Below are 23,220 nucleotides of genomic sequence, written 5' to 3'. Positions count from 1 at the left end.
GAGCCTTGGGCTACTCTTTTGTGGATAAATGTATTTTAACTCCCTTTGCTATTTTAACTGTTTTCTACTTGCCTTTTTTGGCCTACTCAATGTAGGGATACAGATTATTTCTGTTTCTAACACCATCATTCTAATCTTCCTTACTTGAAAAATTGCTATGAAATTATATTTCTAATGCCATATTTCCATTATTCCTCTCTGCTTGGGCCTATTTCCAGTGTTATAGCTCATCCATTGTTTCAGTAACATGTCTATTTTCATTGTTAGAAACTTCAACAGCCTAATGTATTACCCTGTGTTGTGAACTCTCAGATCTTTGTCATACTTTCATCTATGCTCCATATTCATACATACTAGCCTGGTCACACTCATCTGTTCCACATATACATTTCAAACTTGCTAATTCTCTTCTAGGAAAATCCATGCCTTCATTTTGCATCCACAGATAGTTTGTCATGTCTGCATATTTGCTCTTTTTCAACTCTCCTCTTGTAGACTCCCCTTTTGCTCAAGGTAGCATTGCCATGTGGGGGCAGAACCAGAAATTGAACTCAGGCCTTCACATTCCTTAATTTTTTTCAGAATGGATTATTCAAATAATGTATTAGAGGTTTTGGTTTCTGCTAGAGGGAGGATTAATTTATTCATAGAAAAGATGTAATAATTATATCTTCTGAGAAAACCAGAATTAAAGAACTTCTGCTTAAATCTTGCCAGAGATTTAAAATAGTAATCAAGTTATTATCCTGTGTCAAAGATTAAAAAAATATTTTTAAGTGTATTTCTTTTATGGATGCTTCTAGTTGTCTATCTTCTGTTAACCAAATCCTACTCCCTTTCGTCTGGAGAAACTTTGTTTCTCTAGGCTCACTTCTTCCAGAGCACTAAGTACTTCATCTGATAAACTAATATGTGCTTTAACATACTACTGCTACAAGCTTAGGAAACCTCCCTAAACTGTGCTTTTATGCCTTCAGAAAGTCCAGTGTTTTTAAATTATAAAGGTAAGAGATAGAAGCTATCCGAAAGTAAGTCTCAGATAGCCTTTTAAAACATACCCATTCTGCATTTGCCTGTTAGTGTCAATCTGTGGGGTAAACCAGGAAGAGTATTCCTACAAACGTGATTAATAACTTACTCAGCTGTTGCCTCAGCTTCGAGCAAACTGGGATCCTTCCTACAGAGAGCAATGATGATGCAGATATTGTCATAGAAAGCAGCAAAATGGATCGGCATCCAGCCTCTTTTTTCAGAGAGCAAGTAATCTGCTTTGAAACAGAGTAGACAGATGGTTGCTTCCAGTGAGCAGGCCTGTGCAGCCAAGTGTAGGGGGGTTGGACCTAGAACAGGTGGGCAAATTCTTCAGTGGTCAAAGGTCACACCCTTAAAAGGCATGGCACATTTGAAAAATATGACAATCACAAGATTAAAACAGGTTTTTATATTAAATACTTTTTTTTTTTTTAACAAATAACACTCCACCAGTTTTACCCTTGAACATTAATTAACACCAAAACTGAAATGACTGACTTGGAACATTTTTAATGAAGTGTGCAAGGACATCACTTCCACTTTGGCTGTTCACATTGCCTACAAACCAAATTATGAATTGACCTGCTGTGTGGAATCCCATTATAACAGAACGTGGCATTATATGATATTAATGACCCAAAATTAACCCTCAGAGGAGGAAACTAAGAAATCCAATCTTTCTTATTGACTTGGGAAGTCTGATTATTGATATCAATAATTCTCTATCATGTTAGAAGACTAACATGCATGTGTTACTTAAAAATGTAAGTAATTATATAAAAAGCAGGCTGTGGTAAAATAAAAGAAACTGTCTCTTTTTCAAATGAATTTCCCTTTTATAGGAGATGGTTTTCAACAGTGAAAAGTAATAGCTCATAAAAAGCCCCTGTATCACTAAATCTAATATTTTTTTCAGTTTTCATCTCACTATTCAACACTACTTGCTATCATTGAATATTTTCTAATTTTTAGAAATAGACTCTTTCCTTGTTTGTTTCTGTGTGTATGTGATATTGTACTTTCTTGTTTTATATCTACCTCTTTTACTACTCCTTTCAAGTCTCCTTTGGGAACTTCACATTGTCCTAATGTCTAAATAAAACTTGGGTTCTACCTGGGACCTTTTAAACTTTTCTTATTCTTATTCTTTTTTTTAATTGTTTTATTATGGGGTCATACAACTCTTATCACAATCCATACATACATCAATTGTGTAAAGCACATTTGTACATTCATTGCCCTCATCATTCTCAAAACATTTGCTCTCCACTTAAGCCCCTGGCATCAGCTCATTTTTACCCTCCCTCATGAACCCTTGATAATTTATAAATTATTATTTTGTCATATCTTGCCCTGTCCGATGTCTCCCTTCACCCACTTTTCTGTTGTCCGTCCCCCAGGGAGGAGGTCACATGTAGATCCTTGTAATTGATTCCCCCTTTCCAGCCCATCCTCCCTCTACGCTCCCAGTATCGCCACTCACACCACTGGTCCTGAAGGGATCATCCGCCCTGGATTCCCTGTGTTTCCATTTCCTATCTGTACCAGTGTACAGCCAGATTTGTAAGGTAGAATTGGGATCATGATAGTGGGGGAGGAGGAAGCATTTAGGAACTAGAGGAACGTTGTATGTTTCTTCGTTGCTACATCGCATCCTGACTGGCACTTCTACTCCCCGAGACCCTTCTGTAAGGAGATGTCCAGTGGCCTACAAATGGGCTTTGGGTCTCCACTCCACAGTAACCCCCCTCATTCACTATGATAAGATTTTTTGTTCTGATGATGCCTGATACCTGATCCCTTCAACACCTTGTGATCACACAGGCTGGTGTGCTTCTTCCATGTGGGTGGGCTTTGTTGCTTCTGAGCTAGATGGCTGCTAGTTTACCTTCAAGCCTTTAAGACCCCAGATGCTATATCTTTTGATAGCCAGGCTTTCTTCACCACATTTGCTTATTCACCCACTTTGTCTTCAGCGGTTGTGTTGGGAAAGTGAGCATCATAAAATGCCAATTTAATAGAAGAAAGTATTCTTGCATTGAGGGAGTACTTGAGTGGAGGCCCAATGTCCTTCTGCTATCTTAATACTAAACCTATAAATATATGCACATAGATCTATTTCCCCATCCTCATATATTTATATTTGCATTTGTACATGCCTTTATTTAGACCTCTATAAATGCCTTTTGCCTCCTAGCTCTTTCTTCTATTTCCTTTGACTTTCCTCCTGTCCCACTATCATGCTCAGCCTTCATTTGGGTTTCAGTTATTCCTCTTGGTTACATTCCCTTGATCACGCCCTACCAGACCTCCTACACCCTCCTCACTACCGATTTGGATCACTTGTTGTTCCCTTGTCCCTGGGTTTGTTAACATGACTACATTTCCCCCCACCTCGTCCTCTCCCATGTCCCCCCGGAACTGTCGGTCCCATTGTTTTCTCCTCCAGATTGTACATCCAGCCTATCTTATTTAGACAGACCTGCAGAGATAATAACATGCACAAAAACAAGACAGAGCAAAACCAAGCAACAATATACAACAAAGCAACAACAACAGACCAATAACAACAAAACAAAAGAAAACACAACAAGAAAGAAAAGCATGTAGTTCAAGGACTGTTTATTGGCCTTTAGGAGTGTTTTCTAGTCCAGTCTGTTGGGGCACCACCCCCTGGCCCCAAAGTCCACCTTCAGCATTCCCTGGGGACCTCGCTGTTTCATTCCCTTGCTGTTCTGTTGCACCCCCTTAGTGTTTCACTTAGGTGTGGAGGGATCAGATCAGGTACAATTCCCACACTGTGTCTCCTGTGTTGTTGCCTGTAGGGCTATGGGTCAGTGAGGGACATCATGTCTCATAGCGGGGCCGGCTATGTGGTCCTCTCTGTGGACTGGCTGCTCTAATTGGGAACATTGTCCTCAAGGCCTGGTGGGCCAGGATGTGCTCCACTCTCTTCTCCTCCCCCTTCATCTGCTCCCATGTGCTCTGATCAGATATGCCCCTTTCCCCGAGCTGCAGATTCAATGCCATCCTTTGAAATAAATTCTTCTGGGGGAGGGGCAGGTGTCTACGTAGTAGTTGGGATTGGGGCCGGCCCCTCAGACCTCTCCACTGGTTCCCTACCTTGTTCTTATTCTTATTATTGACTTTATTTACCACTTCTAAATTGTTGATTCCTAAGATTATATCAATAGACTTGATTTCGTCTCTGAATTCTTGATCTATATCTTTACATCTTCAAATTTAAAATAAAACTTTTAAATGAAAAGGCAAAGAACACCCCCCCACACACAGCTTAAGATGAATATCAATAAATAACCATGAGTAGAAAAATTTCACACTTCAAAATATATACAAAGTATCACTACTGTGATCCCGATCACTTTTTAGATTACATACCATAAACTATGTCTTAACATATTTGGTAGTCTATTTAAATGTATGAAATATTTTACTTATAGCTTACCATTTCTTTCTTTTTTCACATCCATTTTAGATGACTCTGTTTTTTAAAAGGGATACACATAGAATTATGATTAACATATAATAATTTTCTAAATTATTCATAATAAACACAAATAAGTACAAAATGATTCTGTTTTGATATAGATGATAGGCTTACATCAAGTAGTAGTGATTGTAACTTTTGGTTAACCCATCTAGGCATGACAATCACAGTCGGCCTTCTCAACTACTAGTCAGAACTCACAGACAGAACTATTTCATGTTGGCTTAGTAATAATACATACACATTTCCAATAGAGTTATTGATATGGATAGGGATTGCATTGAACCTGTTGATCAATTTGGTGCCATCTTAACAATATTGGCTTCTCATTAGTGAAGGTCTTCTCTATTTTCTTTCCACAATTCTTTGTAGTTTTCAGTGTACAACTTTTGGTATTTAAAATTATTCATTACTAGTGTGTGAAAATACAATTGTTTATATATTGATATGCACTACAATATGGTTGAACCATGAAAACATTAGGCTAAGTGAAAGAAGCCAGATTCCAAAGGACAAACACATAGTCCCACTTCTGTGAAATATCCAGGTTAAACCAATCCAAAGCAGCACATCGTGGATTGGTTGCCAGGATTTGTGGGGAGGAATGAATGGGGAGTGACTGCTGATAAGTAAGTGGTTTTTGGGGGGAAGATGAAAATATTCTGGAATTATACAGTCATGATGGTTGCTCAACCTTGTGCATATTTTTAAAATCATTTTATTAGGGGCTCATACGACTCTTATCACAATCCATACATACATCAATTGTGTAAAGCACATTTGTACATTCATTGCCCTGGTCATTCTCAAAACATTTGCTCTCCACTTAAGTGCCCAGCATTAGGTCCTCATTTTTTCCCCTCCCTGCCCCCTCCCCACTCCCTCATGAGCCCTTGATAATTTCTAAATTATTATTTTGTCATATCTTGCCCTGTCCGATGTCTCCCTTCACCCACTTTTCTGTTGTCCGTCCCCCAGGGAGGAGGTCACATATAGATCCTTGTAATCAGTTCCCTCTTTCCAACCTAATCGGTCCCTCTTTCCAACCTCTTGTGCATATTTTTAAAAATCATTTTACACTGTACACTTTAAAAGGGAGAGTTTTTCATATGTGAATTTTATCACTGAATCTATTATTTTAAAAACTCCTATTTCAGATTCCCATTCTTCCTCCCCTCTTACTCCTTCTGTCCAGCCAATCCTGTCAAGAATGCCACCTGACAAGCCAACGCTTTATTCCCAGGGATTGCCAGAAGCTGGGGAAGAGTGGAGACACCTTTGCTAACAAAAAGAGCATGCTATAAAATACATTTCCTGAATGGACTCGACACATGTGCACTGCCACAGACCTCAAAATCCGAACACTTCCACTCACTAGACAACCAATAACAAAGTGTAACCTTGTTCTAACGTCAATATACGTTCTTAATGCTGAATTAAAAGATAATATGAAACAGTTTTAGGTTTTAAACCCTGGCTAGTACCTTGGCTGAACATAATAAAGCGTCTCTGGTTGACATTAAAATTAGCATTGCACAGTTGGCATATGATAGCCACTCTGTTGTGGAGAGCAGCATGATGGAAAATAGCATAACCTCCTTCATCTGAAACATTGATCGTGGAACTTGAGGTTTTACGGCTAAATGTGTGGAACACAGCACATAGTCCCCTTTCCACAGCAGACTTCATACCAAATGGGATACTCTAAAATTAATTTAAAAGTCAGAATTAGGTTCTTGAAAAAAAATACACCTGAATTTTGGCATAATGAAAAATAAAGGCATGCACTAATTGAAACTCAATTACCAAAGAATTTCACAAAATCCACATGTAGATGTCTCACTTGGTAATTATTAAAGTTGTTAGATCTATACAAAAAATATCAAGAACTTTAAAATATATTTTTGAAAGGTTTTTCTTTTCCTTCCTCTTTCTTTTCTTTCTGTGCGTGTGTGTGTGCGCGCGCGTTTTAGAAGAAATAAGGGAGCATTCTTTGGAGACGTTTTACAATAGGATATTGGGTTAAAAACATGTATCTCTGAAATGCTTTCCAGTAAGAGATCATTGATTCCCAGTCTAGAGATGTGAAACATCTAACTATTGAAATATAGTGAGTCTTCTGCTCTAGGTCTCAAAATGGTGAGGTGTATCATCAGTTTGATATACTTCATATTTTAAAATTATACTAACAGGTTTTAACGTTTTTAACTTATGAAGCTATTAAAACAAATAAATGGTAAATATACCCCAGAAAAATATTTGAAATTGCCAATGGCCCATTCATTTCTCAGTTCCAGAGACACTAAGTCAAAGCTTTGACGTACACACAGCGATCGATTCAGGTGTTAGGTTTGCTCTCAGGGTGAAGTGCCTGAACTGCAATCTGGTTTTGCCTTTTACCAGCTGTGTGATCTGGGTCAGATCTTTGACTCTGTGCCAAACTAATTTCTCATTGTAAATAGGAATAGTGATAACATTACAAGTACTGTACTTTATCTTATGAGCTATTGAATGGCTTTGTAATAGTATCTGGCATACAATATAAGAAATTAATATCAGCCATTATTAGAATGAAAATAGTCTAGTTCATTAAATGATTGTTTTATATCCCTCCAGAAATTTATAACTCAACATTTTATACTTTTGATTATATTAAAGGCTATTTACTTGTTTATTTTTGAAATGAAAACAGGTTGATTATATATACCTACTCTTATCACATTAATTCCAACTCATAGTGACTCAGTTTCCCCAACTGTAAATTTTTACAGGAGCAGATAGCTCATTATACACCTGAGCACTAGCTGGTGGGTTTTCAGTGCCAACATTAGGTTCACAATCTACCTGGATGCATATATATATTCCTGTTGGCATAGTAGGTTATGCATTGGGCTGCTAATCACAAAGTCAGTGGTTCACACCCACCAGCCACTCCACAGGAGAAAGACGAGGCTGTCTGCTCCCTTTAAGATTTATAGTATGGGGAATTCTGCCCTATCGGGTCACTGTGAGTCAAAATCAACTTGATGGCAGTGAGTTTTGCTTTGGGTATATATATATATATACACACACACACACACACACACACACACACACATATACATACATATATATATATTTATACACATATATATACATATATATATTCCTAAAATTCATGGGATAATTCCACTTTCTCTCAATTCAATTTTTCTATGAATTTAAAGAAAAAGCATTTTATTGTGAATGGGTAGTTTACATGGCAGATAATTCTTCCATTCAACAATTTATATTTTGTTTCACATCATTGATTGCCGTCCTCACCATGTAACATTGCTTATCCATTTCTTCTTTTCTCCTTCCATTCCTTTCTTTCCCAACCCTTCTGAACTTTTTCCACTAGTAAATGGTGCCCTTTTAATATCAAGCGGTGATTATTCTAAAGTGTGCCTATCTCCCTAATGTCATTGCTCCCCTGATTGACCTGTCTGTTGTTGTTTAAAACTTGGGCCCTAGGGTGAGTTCAGGTCCAGACCTGAAAGGTGCCTAAGGAGCATAGTCTTGAAGATTCTACCTGCCTCTGTCTTAATTATCAGCCTGGTTTTTCATATGATTTTGAATTTTGTTCTAAAAACTTCTCTCCTTTTATGCAGGGTCTTCTAAGGAGATCTCTTTCAGAAAAGTTAGTAGCGGTAGTTGGACACCATCTCGTTCTGGTCTCAGAATTATGTAGAGTGGTGTTTACATGGTCCAGTAGTCTGGTGGTGTTTACATGGTCCAGTAGTCTATTGGACTAATTGTTCTATGTGTATTCACTTTTCATTGTTCTTCTTTCCTCTGGAAAGGGAGAAACCATTAGGTGCATCTTACATGACTGCTCTTGAACCTTTAAGACCAACATCACTATTCACCAATGTATGATGTACTGTATAACATTGTCTTCAGGGACTATGTTATGCCAATTGACCTTGGTGTTCAATGAGACCATGGTCCTGAGTACACAGGCCCATTGACTCATTCCCTCTCAAGGTGTTTGGTTATGTTTGATAAGCTTTCATAACTTTTCCCCCTGTATGCCCTGTCATAGATATATTTGGGGTAAAGATACATACACATGTACAAATGTACAAATATCCTCTGTCAAACAAATATGTATTTGTAAGTATACTCCCCCTCTCCTTCTCAAATACATTTGGTATCCATATGTATCCATGCATCTACTTGTAGATCATCAATCTTGCAGGACTTTTCTATGAATTATGAAGTTCCCCCATTCACTCACACACATATATAACATTTTTTTCTTAAACTGAATTATATGGTAATTACTAAAATACCTTGCATTTCATAGCTTTTTTGAAACCAAATTTTTTCTTAAATTGGTCATGTAATTGAGCATCTGTCAATGGAAGTCTTTTTGGTCTCAGAATGTTCACTATTTCGTTTATGGCTCCCCACCACTGTGTCTTATATAGTTGCTGATAGAACACTTCAAGTTCAAAACAGATCACATAGTAGCTGTAGAGATTTTAAAAAGATTAAATTTTATAACTTTTAAGTGATTTATTACTTTTTTCCCCATTTTATCGAACATTTTTACAGGTGTTTGATCCTGGCAAAACTTTATGTTATATAACAGCTAAATACAAAAATGTAGTTTAAACTTGTATCTATAATATGTACTTTAATTACATGGTTGCTAATTATTACTTATCCAGCCTTTATATTATACTTATCACTATATTCGCTCTTTGAATTGGCTCTATTTTTTTTGGTGCCAGTGAGCAGAGGTCCTGCTTAAAGAAATCCCTGGATGCCCCAAATCTTCTTGAAAAAAATCTAGGTTTCCCCTCCAACCATTGACTTTCATATACTTACTTCATCCTCTTAGGAAATGACTTGAGTATTGACTCTTTTAATCTAGTCTATACTTTCTTTTTCAAGACTTTACCTTGTGTCTAGCCTAGAAAAGTCCATGGATACTGCTTTGGGTGAAGGTTCCTTGGGTCTTCCTCCCTGCAGCAGTAAGCCCACAAAGAAATACCCCACGCACCATGTCCACCCCAAGTCCCTGGACGTAAGTGGGGTTTGCCACAGCTCTATGCCCTTATCACTCTGAAATGAAACAGTGACAAAAATGTCAAATTGCTTCTTGATATCACTTCTCATCATGAGAGGAAAATGCTGACCTTTCCCACTACTGTCTATTAGAGTTTCTTTCTCCATTCCTGGATTTCAACAGGGAGCACTTAAGGGGCTGATGTTCCTTCTGCCAATGGGATATCTCGTAAGGTCACCTGGATTTAGTTATACTAGAACTGTTTATTACAACAAATACAACATTCTTGACAAGGAAAACGTTCTTCTTATGCCTTGTCATCTTCAGGGACTATCAAATCTCTGAAAGGTGCTGAGAAATTTGGTCCATTGTGTACATTTTTAGGGAAGTGGACCAAGGACCTTGTGCCAAAAGAACTCCCTGCCAGAAGTTCCACGGAAAATCACTCTGCCCAATAGGTTTGTGAAGGCAATACCTTTCTGAGTGCAGTAGACTGCAGTGCATGGATGGAGGCATGCTTAAAGATCTGTTCATCCTAGTGGGGGTCACTCGTCCTACCTAAATCCTTCTCACTTCAGAAGGGAAACTAAAGGCTGTCATCACCTCCACCTAGCCCCAGTGCAGTCCAACGGGGTCACGACTTGTGGGGATAGCACTTATCCCAACAGGGATTTGCCCTTTTCCCTTTGGGGGCCTTCGCTGAAGGAGCAGCAGCCAAAATGAAGTTCAATCCCTTTATGACTTCGGACCGGAGCAAAACCCGGAAAAGGCATTTCAATGCACCTTCCCACGTTCCCAGGATGATTATGTCTTCCCCTCTTTCCAAGGAACTGAGACAAAAATACAATGTTCATTTGTTCCACGCCCATCTGCGAGCATGATGAAGTTCATGTAGTGTGGGGACACTACAAAGGTCAGTGAATTGGTGAAGTGGTCCAGGTTTACGGGAAGAAATATGCCATCCACATTAAATAAAGCTAACAGCACATCTGTCCACATGGGCATTCACCCCAGCAATGTGGTTATCACTAGGCTAAAAGTGGACAAAGTCGCTAACAGATCCTTGAACAGAAAGCCAATCTAGCCCAGTAGGAAAGAAAAGGGCAAATATCAGGAAGAATCACCTGAGATGATGAAGAGTCAAATAGCCTTGTGCATACCTTCCATTAAAACTGGCAAATTTGAAAATAGGGATTTGCTTAGCCTACTGTCCTTCAATAGTAATTGAGGAACAGGTTTGACTGACTCCTAACTAAATAAATGGCTTTCTACGACCTTCAAATCACAGTGGTGATCGACTCTTCAGCCTTGTGCAGCTCTACCTAGTCCACACCCAACTGCACACACTGAAAGGACTTGGTACCCCAAGTATGTATCCCAGAGCTCACAAGCCTGCTTCCATGGGTGTAGGCATGGTAGAACACACTAATCCCGTCCTTTCCATCTCTGTATTATACTCCTTCAAGAGATTCCCAGTGCCGGCCACCCCTGCCTCTTCACGAACAACTTCGGGGCTTGGTTGTGGTAAATTACCGAGAACAGGAACTACTGGCCACCTTTGGGGCATGGAGGGAACATGATATTCTGTGATGACCATCTTCGATCATTTCTTTCATGCAGTGAAACATTTGTAAATACAACCAACAAGAGAGCTTTCTTGTAGAAACCCACTCTAGTCATCTAATACAAATCCAGTACCCATAACCCATCATTCTTACCCAGAAATCATGTTGGGAAGGTTTCTGAACCTGGAGAGTCTGACAAAACAATTTTGTGACTCCCAGAGTTGAATTCTGGAGGCCAAGTGCATGAATGATTACTGAGTCATGTCAGGAATGATTACTGGAAGGATCAGATGGTCAACGTTAAGTGGTGAGTGGCTATATATTTCAGCAGGGAGTCCAGATACACATCATTGCACTTTTTCAATATCTGAAATGTGGTCATTCACAGCAACTGTGGGTAGTCTCACTTTTAAAATAACTCCCTCTATGGGAAACAGAAAGATTTCTCCCAAGTTGTCTCCCCTAAATATATGTCAAACTTAGCTGCTTGCTACATGTGGCAAATGACTATACACATGGAGGTCAACAGAAGTAGGTTATCAGCCATCCAGAGCAAGCAGTCACCACCATTTATCCCACAACAAGTAGGACCCACTCCTTTCTGATAAGGATAGTAGTTGACCGTTTCCTTGTAGGAGACCCCAGAGAGGTCAAGCCCACTGAAGGGTGGCTAAGGTTAGGCCACCATCATGAATCTAGGGTCCGCCCATCTTGTCACACATATGCCTCTAGATCCTCCCCTTCCTATCATGTGTACAGCCCTAGTTCATTCCCTTCCTGCTACGCCTATGCCCATTGTATATCCCCCTCCTATTGCTTGTATGCCTGTTGTACTGCCCCTTCCTGTGACATGTGTGGTTGCCTGTAATCATGCCCCTTAGTAGATATAAGCCTTGGTTATCAATAAAGTTGGGCCGGCCAGAGGTGGTCCCCCACCTCACCTCCGGCCTTTTTAGCCCACGATGTGTATGGATCTGACTGGTAAGATCATGGCCATCCAGGAGGTGAGCATGCTATTATAAAATGTGTTTGACTTCTTTATTTTACTCTCTCATATTTCTCTCATGCTGTATGACTTTATTATAATCTTTATGTATCTTAACTGTACAATTGCGCTTACCGAACTCATGATCAGTTGATATTTTTCTGTGTGGGAATCTGCTCTAGGTTAGGGATTATAGTGGATAGCAGTTAGCACCACATTTCCATGATATGCCACTGTCATATGAAACTGATTTCTGACTTGCCTCCCAATCTCTGTAACCCAGTCATGATGCTGGAATATTTCCCCCAAAATAGGGCATTTTAATACCTGTATCATTTGGCCTATTAGTTCCCAGTAATTGTCATCTTGATCATCCTTCTTGAAGTTCTTCTACTACATGGACTGCCAAATCACTGGATTTCAGATTGTGGCATTTACTATGATTACTGTGATTATTATTATCATATTGTGAGAGGTTCCAACCTAAGCCCCAAATGAGTGTAGGGTTTCAATGTCTAGGCATGGTTGGAGGTAAAGTGGAACAGACTCTAATGTCAGAAGTGAATAAATATGAAGGAACAGACAACAACGGTACTCCTGTTGTGTTGCCTGCATTGGAATTCCTGGGACCAGGGAGCCTAGTGACTGGTGATCACAGGGAAGCGGGGCCGCGAGGAAGGAACATGCAGGGGACTCTTGGTAGCTGAGTCCCATGACACCCCTGGAACTCTCATGAGTAATTAAGTGGTGTAGATTATATAGGGAACTAAAGTTTCTCTATTTGTTGTTAAATTAGTTAAAATAGTAAGATACTTAGTGTTATGCTGCTTGTGGATTTTACTCTTACTCTATTACAACTCAATGTAAGGAAGACAAAACTCCTCACAACTGGACCAACGTCATGATAAATGAAGAAAAGGTTGACATTGTCAAGGATTTTCTCTTGGATCTACATTCAGTGCTTGTGGAAGCAGCAGTCCAAAAACAAAAGATATATTGCATTAGGTTAATCTGCTGCAGATTTAGACTTGTATACTTTCCATTCAACAATGCCAATGGCCAAATGCTATGCATTAGTCAGAAGCTAGAGAAACAATTCCACTATGACATGCCGTTGCAACAATGTAACTAAATCACTTTCAGTGACATGACAATGGGCTTACACCCACCATATTTCTCCAAACAACAACCTATCACTAAGAACAGTGTTCATCCCAACTACTCCCTCGCATTCTCAGAATCAGGACTTCTCCACCAGCTTGCCAGAACCTTTGAAAATCAAGGTTCCCAAGGACCCCTGAGTGAGAGATGACACCTCCAGGGAAATGTATTAACACCTGTACATTTCAGAGGCTTTACATCTGCTGTTTAGTACCCTTCCAAATCATGGGGGTCATTAGCCACATGGCCTTCTGACATTCGTTCAAGGACTATGTGTAAACCCAAGGAGATTTAAATGGAAAGAGCCAACCTTTTCCTCCTTTTATGTTTTTTATCTAATTTTATTTTGTATTAATATATCTATTTATTTACTTAAACCGTTGTATTGGGATACAGTCCAAACATAATATAATTCAGTATTTCATTTATATCAAGTAGTGTTGTTCAATCATGACCACAATTAGTTTTAAAACATTTTTTCCTTCTTTCTTCCATAATAATAACTCCTTATTATTAGCTCCTCATTTACCCCCAACTTTCCCTCAATCAAGGAATTCTCAATCCAATTACTGTCTCTTTCTATTCACTCATCCTGGATTTCAAACACCGAAAAACATTTAGAAATATACAAAACAATGAGTCAAAAAGGCTATGAACAATAACAAAATAAGACAGGGAAATTCCAGGTGGAAAGAAAGCAGAAAATATTAGAAACTAGAACAACCTTAAAATATGTCAAAAGGGAGATCAAGTGATGGGTACTGGATTTTAACCTAGTTACATCTGTCCCAATCCACTTTCCAGTGCACTTTGTGTGATAGGAAGGCCATTCACATCCCTGGCCTGTCTTCAGGGGAGTTCACCAGAGGCTTTATCCACATGTATTTCCCCTTCACATTTTTTTTTCAAGTGCTAGTACTTTGAGATGTGTTAAAAAGAGGATCAAATCAGATGTCAAACATTAACCATTCATATCAAATATCCACCTCTTACCCTTTATCATACTTCCTTTTTGCATTATTTCTCTTATTCTTCTCACTGCTGGGAGTCTTTAAAGAAATAGATAATTCTGGGATTTTTTTTCTTTACTTCCAATTTATTCTTTCCAACTTTATTCACCAATCAACTGTAAATACACTTCCAAAATCACAACCCCACTGAAATTTTCTCCCCAATGCATTTCTAAAGTTAGAGAACTCTTTTTAGTCTCAAATTTACTTGACCTTTTTCTGTACAGTATTTTGTGATGTTATTTCCTTCTATATTCATAAAATTCTCTTAATTTTTGGCTTTTATAATATTATCATCTCTTTGTTTTCATCTACGTCTAGTCTTCCACCTCAGTATCCTTTGCTGGGTTCCATTTCCTCTTGCACTTATCTCTTGGCCCTATCCTTAAAACAAAACAACCAAAATCTTCAATATACTTGTGTTAGTCCAGGTAGACAAGAGAAACAAATCTAGAGACACTCATATGTGTGTAATAGAGAACTTTATAACAAAGAGTAATTGCATATTAAGAAAACATCCCAGCCCAGTCCAGATCAAGTCCATAAGTCCGATATTCACCCATAGGTCTGATAGCAATCTATAAATTCCTCTTCAGACTCATGAAACACATGCAATGATGCTGAATGCAGGAAGATCATAGGCCAGTAGGTGGAAAGTCCTGTGGATCCAGTGGTGGTAGAAGCATCTCAGCGCTGGCGTGGATCTCCATGTGGTTCCTCCAGCTCCAGGGCTCTAGCATAGCTCCATGTTTCTTGTCATCAAGAATGCCAAGCAGACAGAGAAAGTATCTGGCCTCCAGTGAGCTATTTATCTGTGGTGCCTCCAAATGAGGTCATCAAGCTATGACCTGATTGACAGACTAGACTCTACCCCTTCACAAGTTGACAGAAGACTATGTAACTGCCACAGACCACCTCTTGTCAACTTGACACTTTTACACAACTCTTTAGCCATCCATAATTTGTAACAAAACAATAATAAAATCAAACTAAGATGCATACAATTAAAAATGTGCCACATTCATTTAAACATTCTATAATTGAACAGAACAAAGATATTCTATACTTCTGTAAACACCTACAACATAATTCTATGAACATATTCCCCCAACTATGAAAGTTTGTAAGCCAGCCACTTCATGCCTTTATCTGCTCAATGTTGAGTATCAAACCAGTTCTCTGAGGAGACAATCCTAATCTTTGATGAGAAGAATTTTCATTCTAGTTGGAACCTTGTGAAGTCTGCATCCATAAGCTAAGTCAAATCAGGACAGGCCATCCATTAAGTAAGCAGCAATATGCACCAGTTCACAGGCTCAAAAATCTTCTCTTCATCTGGTTGGGTTCTGGTCAACTCAATGTGGGCTTCCTCACTTAGCCTCACCAGGGTGACAATTGGCTGCCATGCCTTTAGACCAGGAGCCCCATCACAAATTCTCAACAACCCTAGCCCCTTTGTGCTAGGTCATGAACTTCAGACCAGTCAGCCCACTCTCGTCTTCTCCTCTATTCCCTGCGAACCAGGTCCACAGGTATCAGTGGCCAGACTCATCCTATCCTGTCTCTTTATTGCTGTTTCATTTCCACTCAACAAGTGGATCCAGGTGGTCACCTAGCAAGCATTTCAGCCTGCCTACAGACTCCATTTAATGTTCAGTCCTAAAGAGGAGTTTCTTCATGGCTCAAAGATATTTTCCAGCTTCTGACACAAACCATGAGTTCAAAATTCAAAAATCCAAAGGGTTCTTTTTCCCCCCTTCAATCTGTCAATCTTCCCCTAGACAAGTCTCTTCATCCTGCACTCAAGACACTGGGTGGACAATTCTACCTTACAAATCCGGTTAGACCAGAGGATGTACACTGGTACAGATAGGAACTGGAAACACAGGGAATCCAGGACAGATGATCCCTTCAGGACCAGTGGTGAGAGTGGCAATACCAGGAGGTGGGGTAGAAAGCGGGAACCAATTACAAGGATCTGTATATAACCTCCTCCCCGGGGGACAGACAGCAGAAAGGGGGACAGACAACAGAAAAGTGGGTGCAGGGAGATGTTGGAAAGTGTAAGATATGACAAAATAATAGTAATTTCTAAATTATCTAGGGTTCATGAAGGAGGGGGGAAAAGGAGGGAGGGGGAAAAGGAGGAGCTGTTACCAAGGGTTCAAGTAGAAAGCAAATGTCTTGAGAATGATGATGGCAATAAATGTACAAATGTGCTTGACACAAAGGATGTATGTATGGATTGTGGTAAGAGTTGTATGAGCCCCCAATAAAATGACTGGAAAAAAGAAAGACACTGGCTTATCTTTACAGAGCCTTCTTTGCAGGCATGTCTTAACCCATTTAAATGCCAATTTAAATGTCTTAAGGCAAGTGGGATTACAGGCTCTCTATTTTTACTTCCCAATAAGCATTTCTATCAATCATTATATCAATAACAATAGGCAAAAGAAAACAGTATAAACCAAGTAAAGCCAGATCCTAAATTAAATTCTTAAAACAATGAAGTTCTATCCTTATCTATTTTATCTTAATCCTTATCTGAACTATTCCACTGATATGAAGTCTGGTTAGGCCTCTGACTGAATCAAGCCAGGCCCAGGCATTCTGTCAGCCATTTTCACTAAGCAGCTTGGTCTCTGAGAAATTCAAACATCAATTTCTATCCCTGAGCTCAAAATACATATTAACAACATTCATTTTTGCCATTTCAAACAGGAATAACCAAAAGCAACAACCAAAGAAAATGGTCTAAAGTTTAACTTCCCATATTCTTTCCAGAAAACCACCCAGTAAACTGCATGGACATATCTGACCTCTGGCTAGCCAAAGAATAAAAACCACCATGAGGCAGGGGTCAAAAAAGCATCCACTCTACATCTTCATGATTTGTTTCTTTAGTATCTGACTCCCAGTACCATAATGTGTTAGTCTGGGTAGACTAGAGAAACAAATCTAGAGACACTCATATGTGTGTAATAAAGAACTTTATATCAAAGAGTAACTGTATATTAAGAAAACATCCAAGCCCAGTCCAGATCAAGTCCATAAATCTGATATTCACCCATATGTTTGATACCAGTCTATAAATTCTTCTTCAGACTCATGAAACACATGCAATGATGCCGAATGCAAGAAGATCATAGGCCAGTGGGTGGAAAGTCTTGTGGATTCAGTGGTAGTAGAAGCATCTCAGCGCTGGCATGGGTCTCCATGTGGCTCCTCCAGTTCCAGAGCTCTAGCATAGTTCCATGTGTCTTGTCATCAAGAGGGCCAAGCAGACAGTGTGTATCTGGCCTCCAGTGAGCTATTTATCTGTGCCGCCTCCAAATGAGGTCATCAAGTTGCGACCTGATTGACAGGCTAGACTCCATCCCTTCAAGTTGATAGGAGGTTATGTAACTGCCACAATACATTTACATCTCAAACCTCTATCTACAACCTAAGGAACTACAAAGCCCATATTTTCAAGTTAGTGTCCAGGATATGAGAAACCAAGAATGTAACATACACAATATTCTCTTAATACTAGGAAACATATTTCTGCTCCAAAAGATACAGCTATAACAAGAGCTGGTTGAAGAAGTGGTTTTAAGTCAGATTTTAAAAAGTAGAAACAAATAATACATTCTGAATCTTGTTTTTCAGTTGATGCATAAGATTTAATTCCCAACTCCACCCCTATTTAACTGCTATGTTAATTATAAAAAAGCATTAACAATTGCTAAGGATTATTACATATGATGTATCAAAGCACATGAAGTAATAAGCACAGCATTTCATCTTTAGTTAGTATGTAACTTATGGGGATTATTGTTCTACATCTCCATCCTCAGATTTTAAATTAGCCTTTGCATATTGACATTATCCTTTTTCTCTGCTACACAGTCCCTAATTTTCAATAAATTGTAACTACTATGAATAAATACTGAAAGTTTCTTACCTTTTTCCATTACACTCTATGACTGGTATTGAGTAATGTTCTTTGTATCCTGAGTCTTCTGCAAAAGTATTAGCAGCACAATCCTGTATTTTTCCTAAATTATTCTAAAATATGAGTTATGTTACAAAGACCATCTTTAAGCAAACTTACAATACTAAGGCTTCCTTTAGATGAAACTTTATACATGCAAATGACAATATTTTAATATAGTATTCCACAAGACCCTGATAGTTAGTATCAGCAAGCAAGTAATTCTTACTTCTGGAAAGAGGAAAAAAATTAAAGAAAGATAAATAATATAGAGAGGGTAGAAAAGCAATGACAATAGCAATATCTAATGTTAATACCAAATTTCAAATGAAGACTACTGTTCCCAGGCTCTAGAATCCTATGAGGTAAATAGAAGAACTTAGGTAGTGAGTGATCAGGGAATTCTGCACCACAATAAACTAGTCTTGGGTACATATGAAGTCTGTAAATTCTGTGAGGATAGTGACTTGAGTTATCTTGTTATTTTAACTCTGGTTTCAAACACAATACCTAATATATAGTTACACTAACACTGTGTGTTAAATAATAATAAACAAATACACTTTTGAGTTCTAGGTATAATTATTTGAAGGGCTGCCTAGTGCTGATACCAACAGAGATTCTAATAGAACAAGACTTGTGAAACAACAAAAATAATTAATTAATTACTATCATTGAAACCTGAAACTCTTCCAAAGCTTCTTCAATTGAGGGAGTGCTGATGTCAAATTCAATTCCTCCATGGACATGAAAATATTGTTTCTCTCTGTAGTGGAAATTCTGGCATTTAAAATCTTTTCCATACATAAATGGAGGCAATTCTCGCTCTGTTTTGACCTTGTCATCTCCAAAAATAAAAACAATTTTTAGAATTTTAAAAGTGAACATCATGTAAACAATTATATTTTAGAGATCCAAATTCTCATTCATGTAAACACTTTTAAAATTCCACTTGTTGATATGAACATTTGTTAATTTGTACTAAATGTACACAAATGTTTGAAGCATTAAAATACATTTAAGATGTACATAGTTACAAAGAATGATATAACACCCTAATCTTACTATGCAGAGTGAATTGTTAATATTTGGTCATATTTGATTTAAGCAATTTAAGTAAAACAACATTATACGTTGGCCAAGTAGTTGTATTCCAAATTTCTGGCATAGACGAGTAAGTGTTTTATTAGCTTGTTCAAACATTTCCATTGTTATTCCATCAATTCCCAGAGTCTTGTTTTTGACTCATGCATTCAGTGCTGCTGGAACTACTTAAAAGATGTACAAAGTTCCAAAAAATGATATACTATCCTAAGGCCTTTGCAGTTCCAGGTACCTCCTCACATAGGACAAATAACGTTACAATTCCATTTTTAAATAGTTCACATATATGAGTAGTTGTCACTGTCTGAATTATCACTATCCTGGATTATCACTAATACTGGATTATCTGCAGTCATTTTCTGCTAAAGGCTTGCCATCTACATAGAAAATCCACAATAATAAACCTATATGCTTGGATGCTATTGAAAATGTTTAAATTGCATGCTAATCTGAAAGGAATAGTTTACCTGGCAGTGCTATTGACTAAACATCACTAGTATAGTGGTTAGCATTGAGTGACGATCCTCCTGGTGAGCAGTTCAAAACCACAAGCAGCTCCTCTGGAGAAAGAGTGGGCTTTCTACTCCTGTAAACAGGTATAGTCTTGGAAACCCCCAGCGGTCACTCTGAGTCAGCATTGACTAGATGGAAGTGAGTTTGGTTTTGAGTGTAATTATGAAGTCAAAGAGATGAACAGAAAATTTCAAAGGGCAGTGCAAGAAGGCAAAATACAATATTATAATGAAATATGCAAAGACCTAGAATTAGAAAACCAAAAAGCACATACTCAACATATCTTAAATCAAAAGAACTCAAGAAAAAAAAATACAAGCCTCGAGTTGCAATCAAAAGATTCTACGGGAAAAAATACTGAATGATGCAGAAAGCACCCAAAGAAGATTGAAAGAATAGAGTCACTGTACCAAAAAGAATTAGTTGACATTCAACCATTTCAGGAGGTCGCATATGAGCAAAAATTGATGGTACTGAAGGAGGAAGTTCAAGCTGCACTGGATGCATGAGTCAAAGACTTAAGGAATTGATGGGATACCAATTGAAATGTTTGAACAAGCTGATAAAACACTACTCGTTTATGCCAGGAAATTTGGAATACAACTACTTGACCAATTGGTTGGAAGAGATCCACATTTGTACCCATTCCAAAGGTGACCCAACAAATGCTCAAACTATAGAACAATATCACTGTTATCACATTCAAGTAAAATTTTGCTGAAGATATCCAACAATGGTTGCAGTAGAACATTGCCAGAGGTTCAGGTTAGATTCAGAAAGGGTCTTAGAACAAGGACTATTATTGCTGATGTCAGATTGACCTTGGTTCAAATCAAAGAATACCAGAAAGATGTTTATTTGTGTTTTATTGACTATGCCAAGGAATTCAACCAGGTGGCGCATAACAAACCATGGATAGCTTTGAGGAGAATGGGAATTCCAGGACACTTGATTGTGCTTATGAGGACCTCGTACATTGATCAAGAGGCAGTTGTGTGAAAGGGAATACTGCATGGTTTAAAATCAGGGAAGGTGCATCAAGGTTGAATCCTCTCTTCATACTTATTCAGTCTGTATGCTGAGCAAATTGTCAGCTAAACTGGATAATATGAAGAAGGGTGCAGCGTCAGGATTAGAGGAAGGCTTATTAGCAACCTGTGATATGTACCTGACAACCCTGCTTGCTGAAAGTGAGGAACACTGGGAGCACTTGCTGATTAAGATCAAGCCTTCAGTATGGATTAGGATTCAGTGTAAAGAAGATCAAAATCCTCACAACTTGACTTATAGGTAACATCATGATAAATGGATATAAGATAGAAATGGTCAAGAATTTTATCTTGCTTGAATCCACAATCAATGCTTGTGGAAATAGCAGGCAAAAGACACATTGCATTAGGTAAATCTGCTGCACAAGACCTCTTCATTGAAAAGCAAGCATGTTACTTCAAGCACTAAGGTGCACCTTCCCCAAGTCATGATACTTTCCATTGCTTCATATGCATGTGAAAGTTGAACATTGCGTAAGGAAGAGAGAAAAATAATTGATGCATTCGAACTGTGGTGCTGAAGAATATTGAAAGTACCATGGACTGCTAAATGGACTGACCTATCTTGGAAGAAGTATGGCCAGAGTACTTTTTAGAAGCAAGGATGGGGTGACTTCATCTTACATACTTGCGGCATGATGTCAGCAGCGACCAGGGCCTGGATAAGGAAATCATGTTTGGTAAAGTGGAGCGGCAGTGAAAAAAGAGGAAGGCCCTGCAGTTATGAGCTCAGGCATAGGAACCATTGTGAGGATGGTGCAGAACCAGGCAGTGTTTTGTTCTGTTGTGTAGTGTTGCTATGGGTCAGACAGACCCGATGGTACCTAACACCAGCATTATTATCATCTTTCCATGTTAAATACTTCTAACAAGAAGGACAATTTTTGTGTAATAATTAGGCAAGCCTACATTAGGGACCTCTAGTGGTGTAGCGGTTATGTGTTTGGGCTTTGATCCACAAGGTCATGGTTTGGTAACACCAGCGGCCCTATGGGGGAAGGATGGTGTTTTCTACTCCCATAAATAGTTACAGTCTCAAACACTCAAGGGGCAGTTCTATCCTGTCATTGACTCGAGGCAGCGAGTGATTGTAACACTGGAAGGATACCATACAGAAAGACACTACAAGGTCATTAAAAAGATAAAGACAGGAGAGAATAAAATGGATGTCAGAACACATTTATACTTGCAATAGAAGCTGAAGCAAAAGAAGAAAGGAATAAGATTAAGAGATGAACTAAGTAAAAAGCTGAACTGACAGTCCTGGGGTCAATTCTGACTCATAGCGACCCAACAGAACAGGCTTTACCTGCCCGTTTGAGTTTCTGAGACTCTAACTGTTAACGGGAGTAGAAAGCCCTGCTTTCCTCCTGCAGAGCTGGCTGGTGGTTAACAGCCCAACCCATGATTTCAAAGGGCAGCTTGAGAAGGCAAAGTAAAGTATTATAATAAAATATGCAAAGACCTAGAGTTAGGAAACCAAAGGTAAAGAATATGCTCGGTATATGTCAATCTGAAAGAAATGAAGAAAAAAGTTTAAGCTTCAAATTGCAGTGTTGAAAGATTCAATGGGGAACTACTGAGCAATGTAGGAAGCAGGAAAAGATAGAGGAGACACAGTCACTTTGACAACAACAAAAATAGATCGATGTTGAACCATCTAAGGAGGCAGCAAATGTTCGAGAATTAGTGGTACTGAAGGAAGATGTTCAAGCTGCACTGAGAGGTTGGGAGAAAACAAGGTTCAAAGAACTGATAGAATTGCAAGGGAAATGATGTCAGGTGACTCTTGGATGAAACAGAGAACACCATAAACAGGTGTGTGTTTCATTGGCGCTGCAAAGGGACCCACATCATAACGGACTAGGGATAACATTGAAACACTTCATTCCTCTCAGGTGGAACCTGTAGATAGGCCAAGAAGTAGTCATTTGGACAGAACGAGGGAAACATGGTCTACAGTCAGGAAAAGTTCGTGCCAGGACTGTATCCTTTGACCACATTTATTCTGTCTGCATGACGAACACATGTCAAAGGAGCGGGACTCTGTGAAGACGACTGCAGCAATGGGTTTGAATGAAGACTCACGGAGAACCCGTGATATGCACGTTATGCAACCCCGCTGGCTGAAAACTAAGATGATCTGAAACACTGATGAAGATCTAAGACTCCAGCCTTCAATCTGGATTACATCTCAATATAAAGAAAATAACAATCCTCACAACTAGGCCAAGGAGCATCATGATGATAAATGGAGAAAAGATCGAAACTGTCAAGGA

The 23,220-nt window shown here is 38.7% G+C and overlaps 1 protein-coding gene across 1 annotated transcript in view; it reads right to left on the bottom strand.

Moving 5' to 3' along the window:
• The window catches only part of ANKAR (ankyrin and armadillo repeat containing), an 82,860-nt gene that overhangs the window by 50,939 nt on the left and 8,701 nt on the right, over window positions 1-23,220 (bottom strand). The window contains exons 3-7 of the mRNA XM_004701488.3: window positions 18,957-19,120; window positions 18,246-18,349; window positions 8,857-9,037; window positions 6,025-6,244; window positions 1,139-1,340 (exon numbers count right to left, since the gene is read on the bottom strand). Coding sequence (XP_004701545.1) covers window positions 1,139-1,340; window positions 6,025-6,244; window positions 8,857-9,037; window positions 18,246-18,349; window positions 18,957-19,120 — 871 coding nt within the window. The remainder of the gene's footprint in view (window positions 1-1,138; window positions 1,341-6,024; window positions 6,245-8,856; window positions 9,038-18,245; window positions 18,350-18,956; window positions 19,121-23,220) is intronic.

This window comes from Echinops telfairi, unplaced genomic scaffold, assembly GCF_000313985.2.
Source record: "Echinops telfairi isolate 266 unplaced genomic scaffold, ASM31398v2 ScPeMD7_3;HRSCAF=10, whole genome shotgun sequence".
Lineage (NCBI taxonomy): Eukaryota > Metazoa > Chordata > Mammalia > Afrosoricida > Tenrecidae > Echinops > Echinops telfairi.
This window is presented reverse-complemented; position numbering and strand designations above follow the sequence as displayed.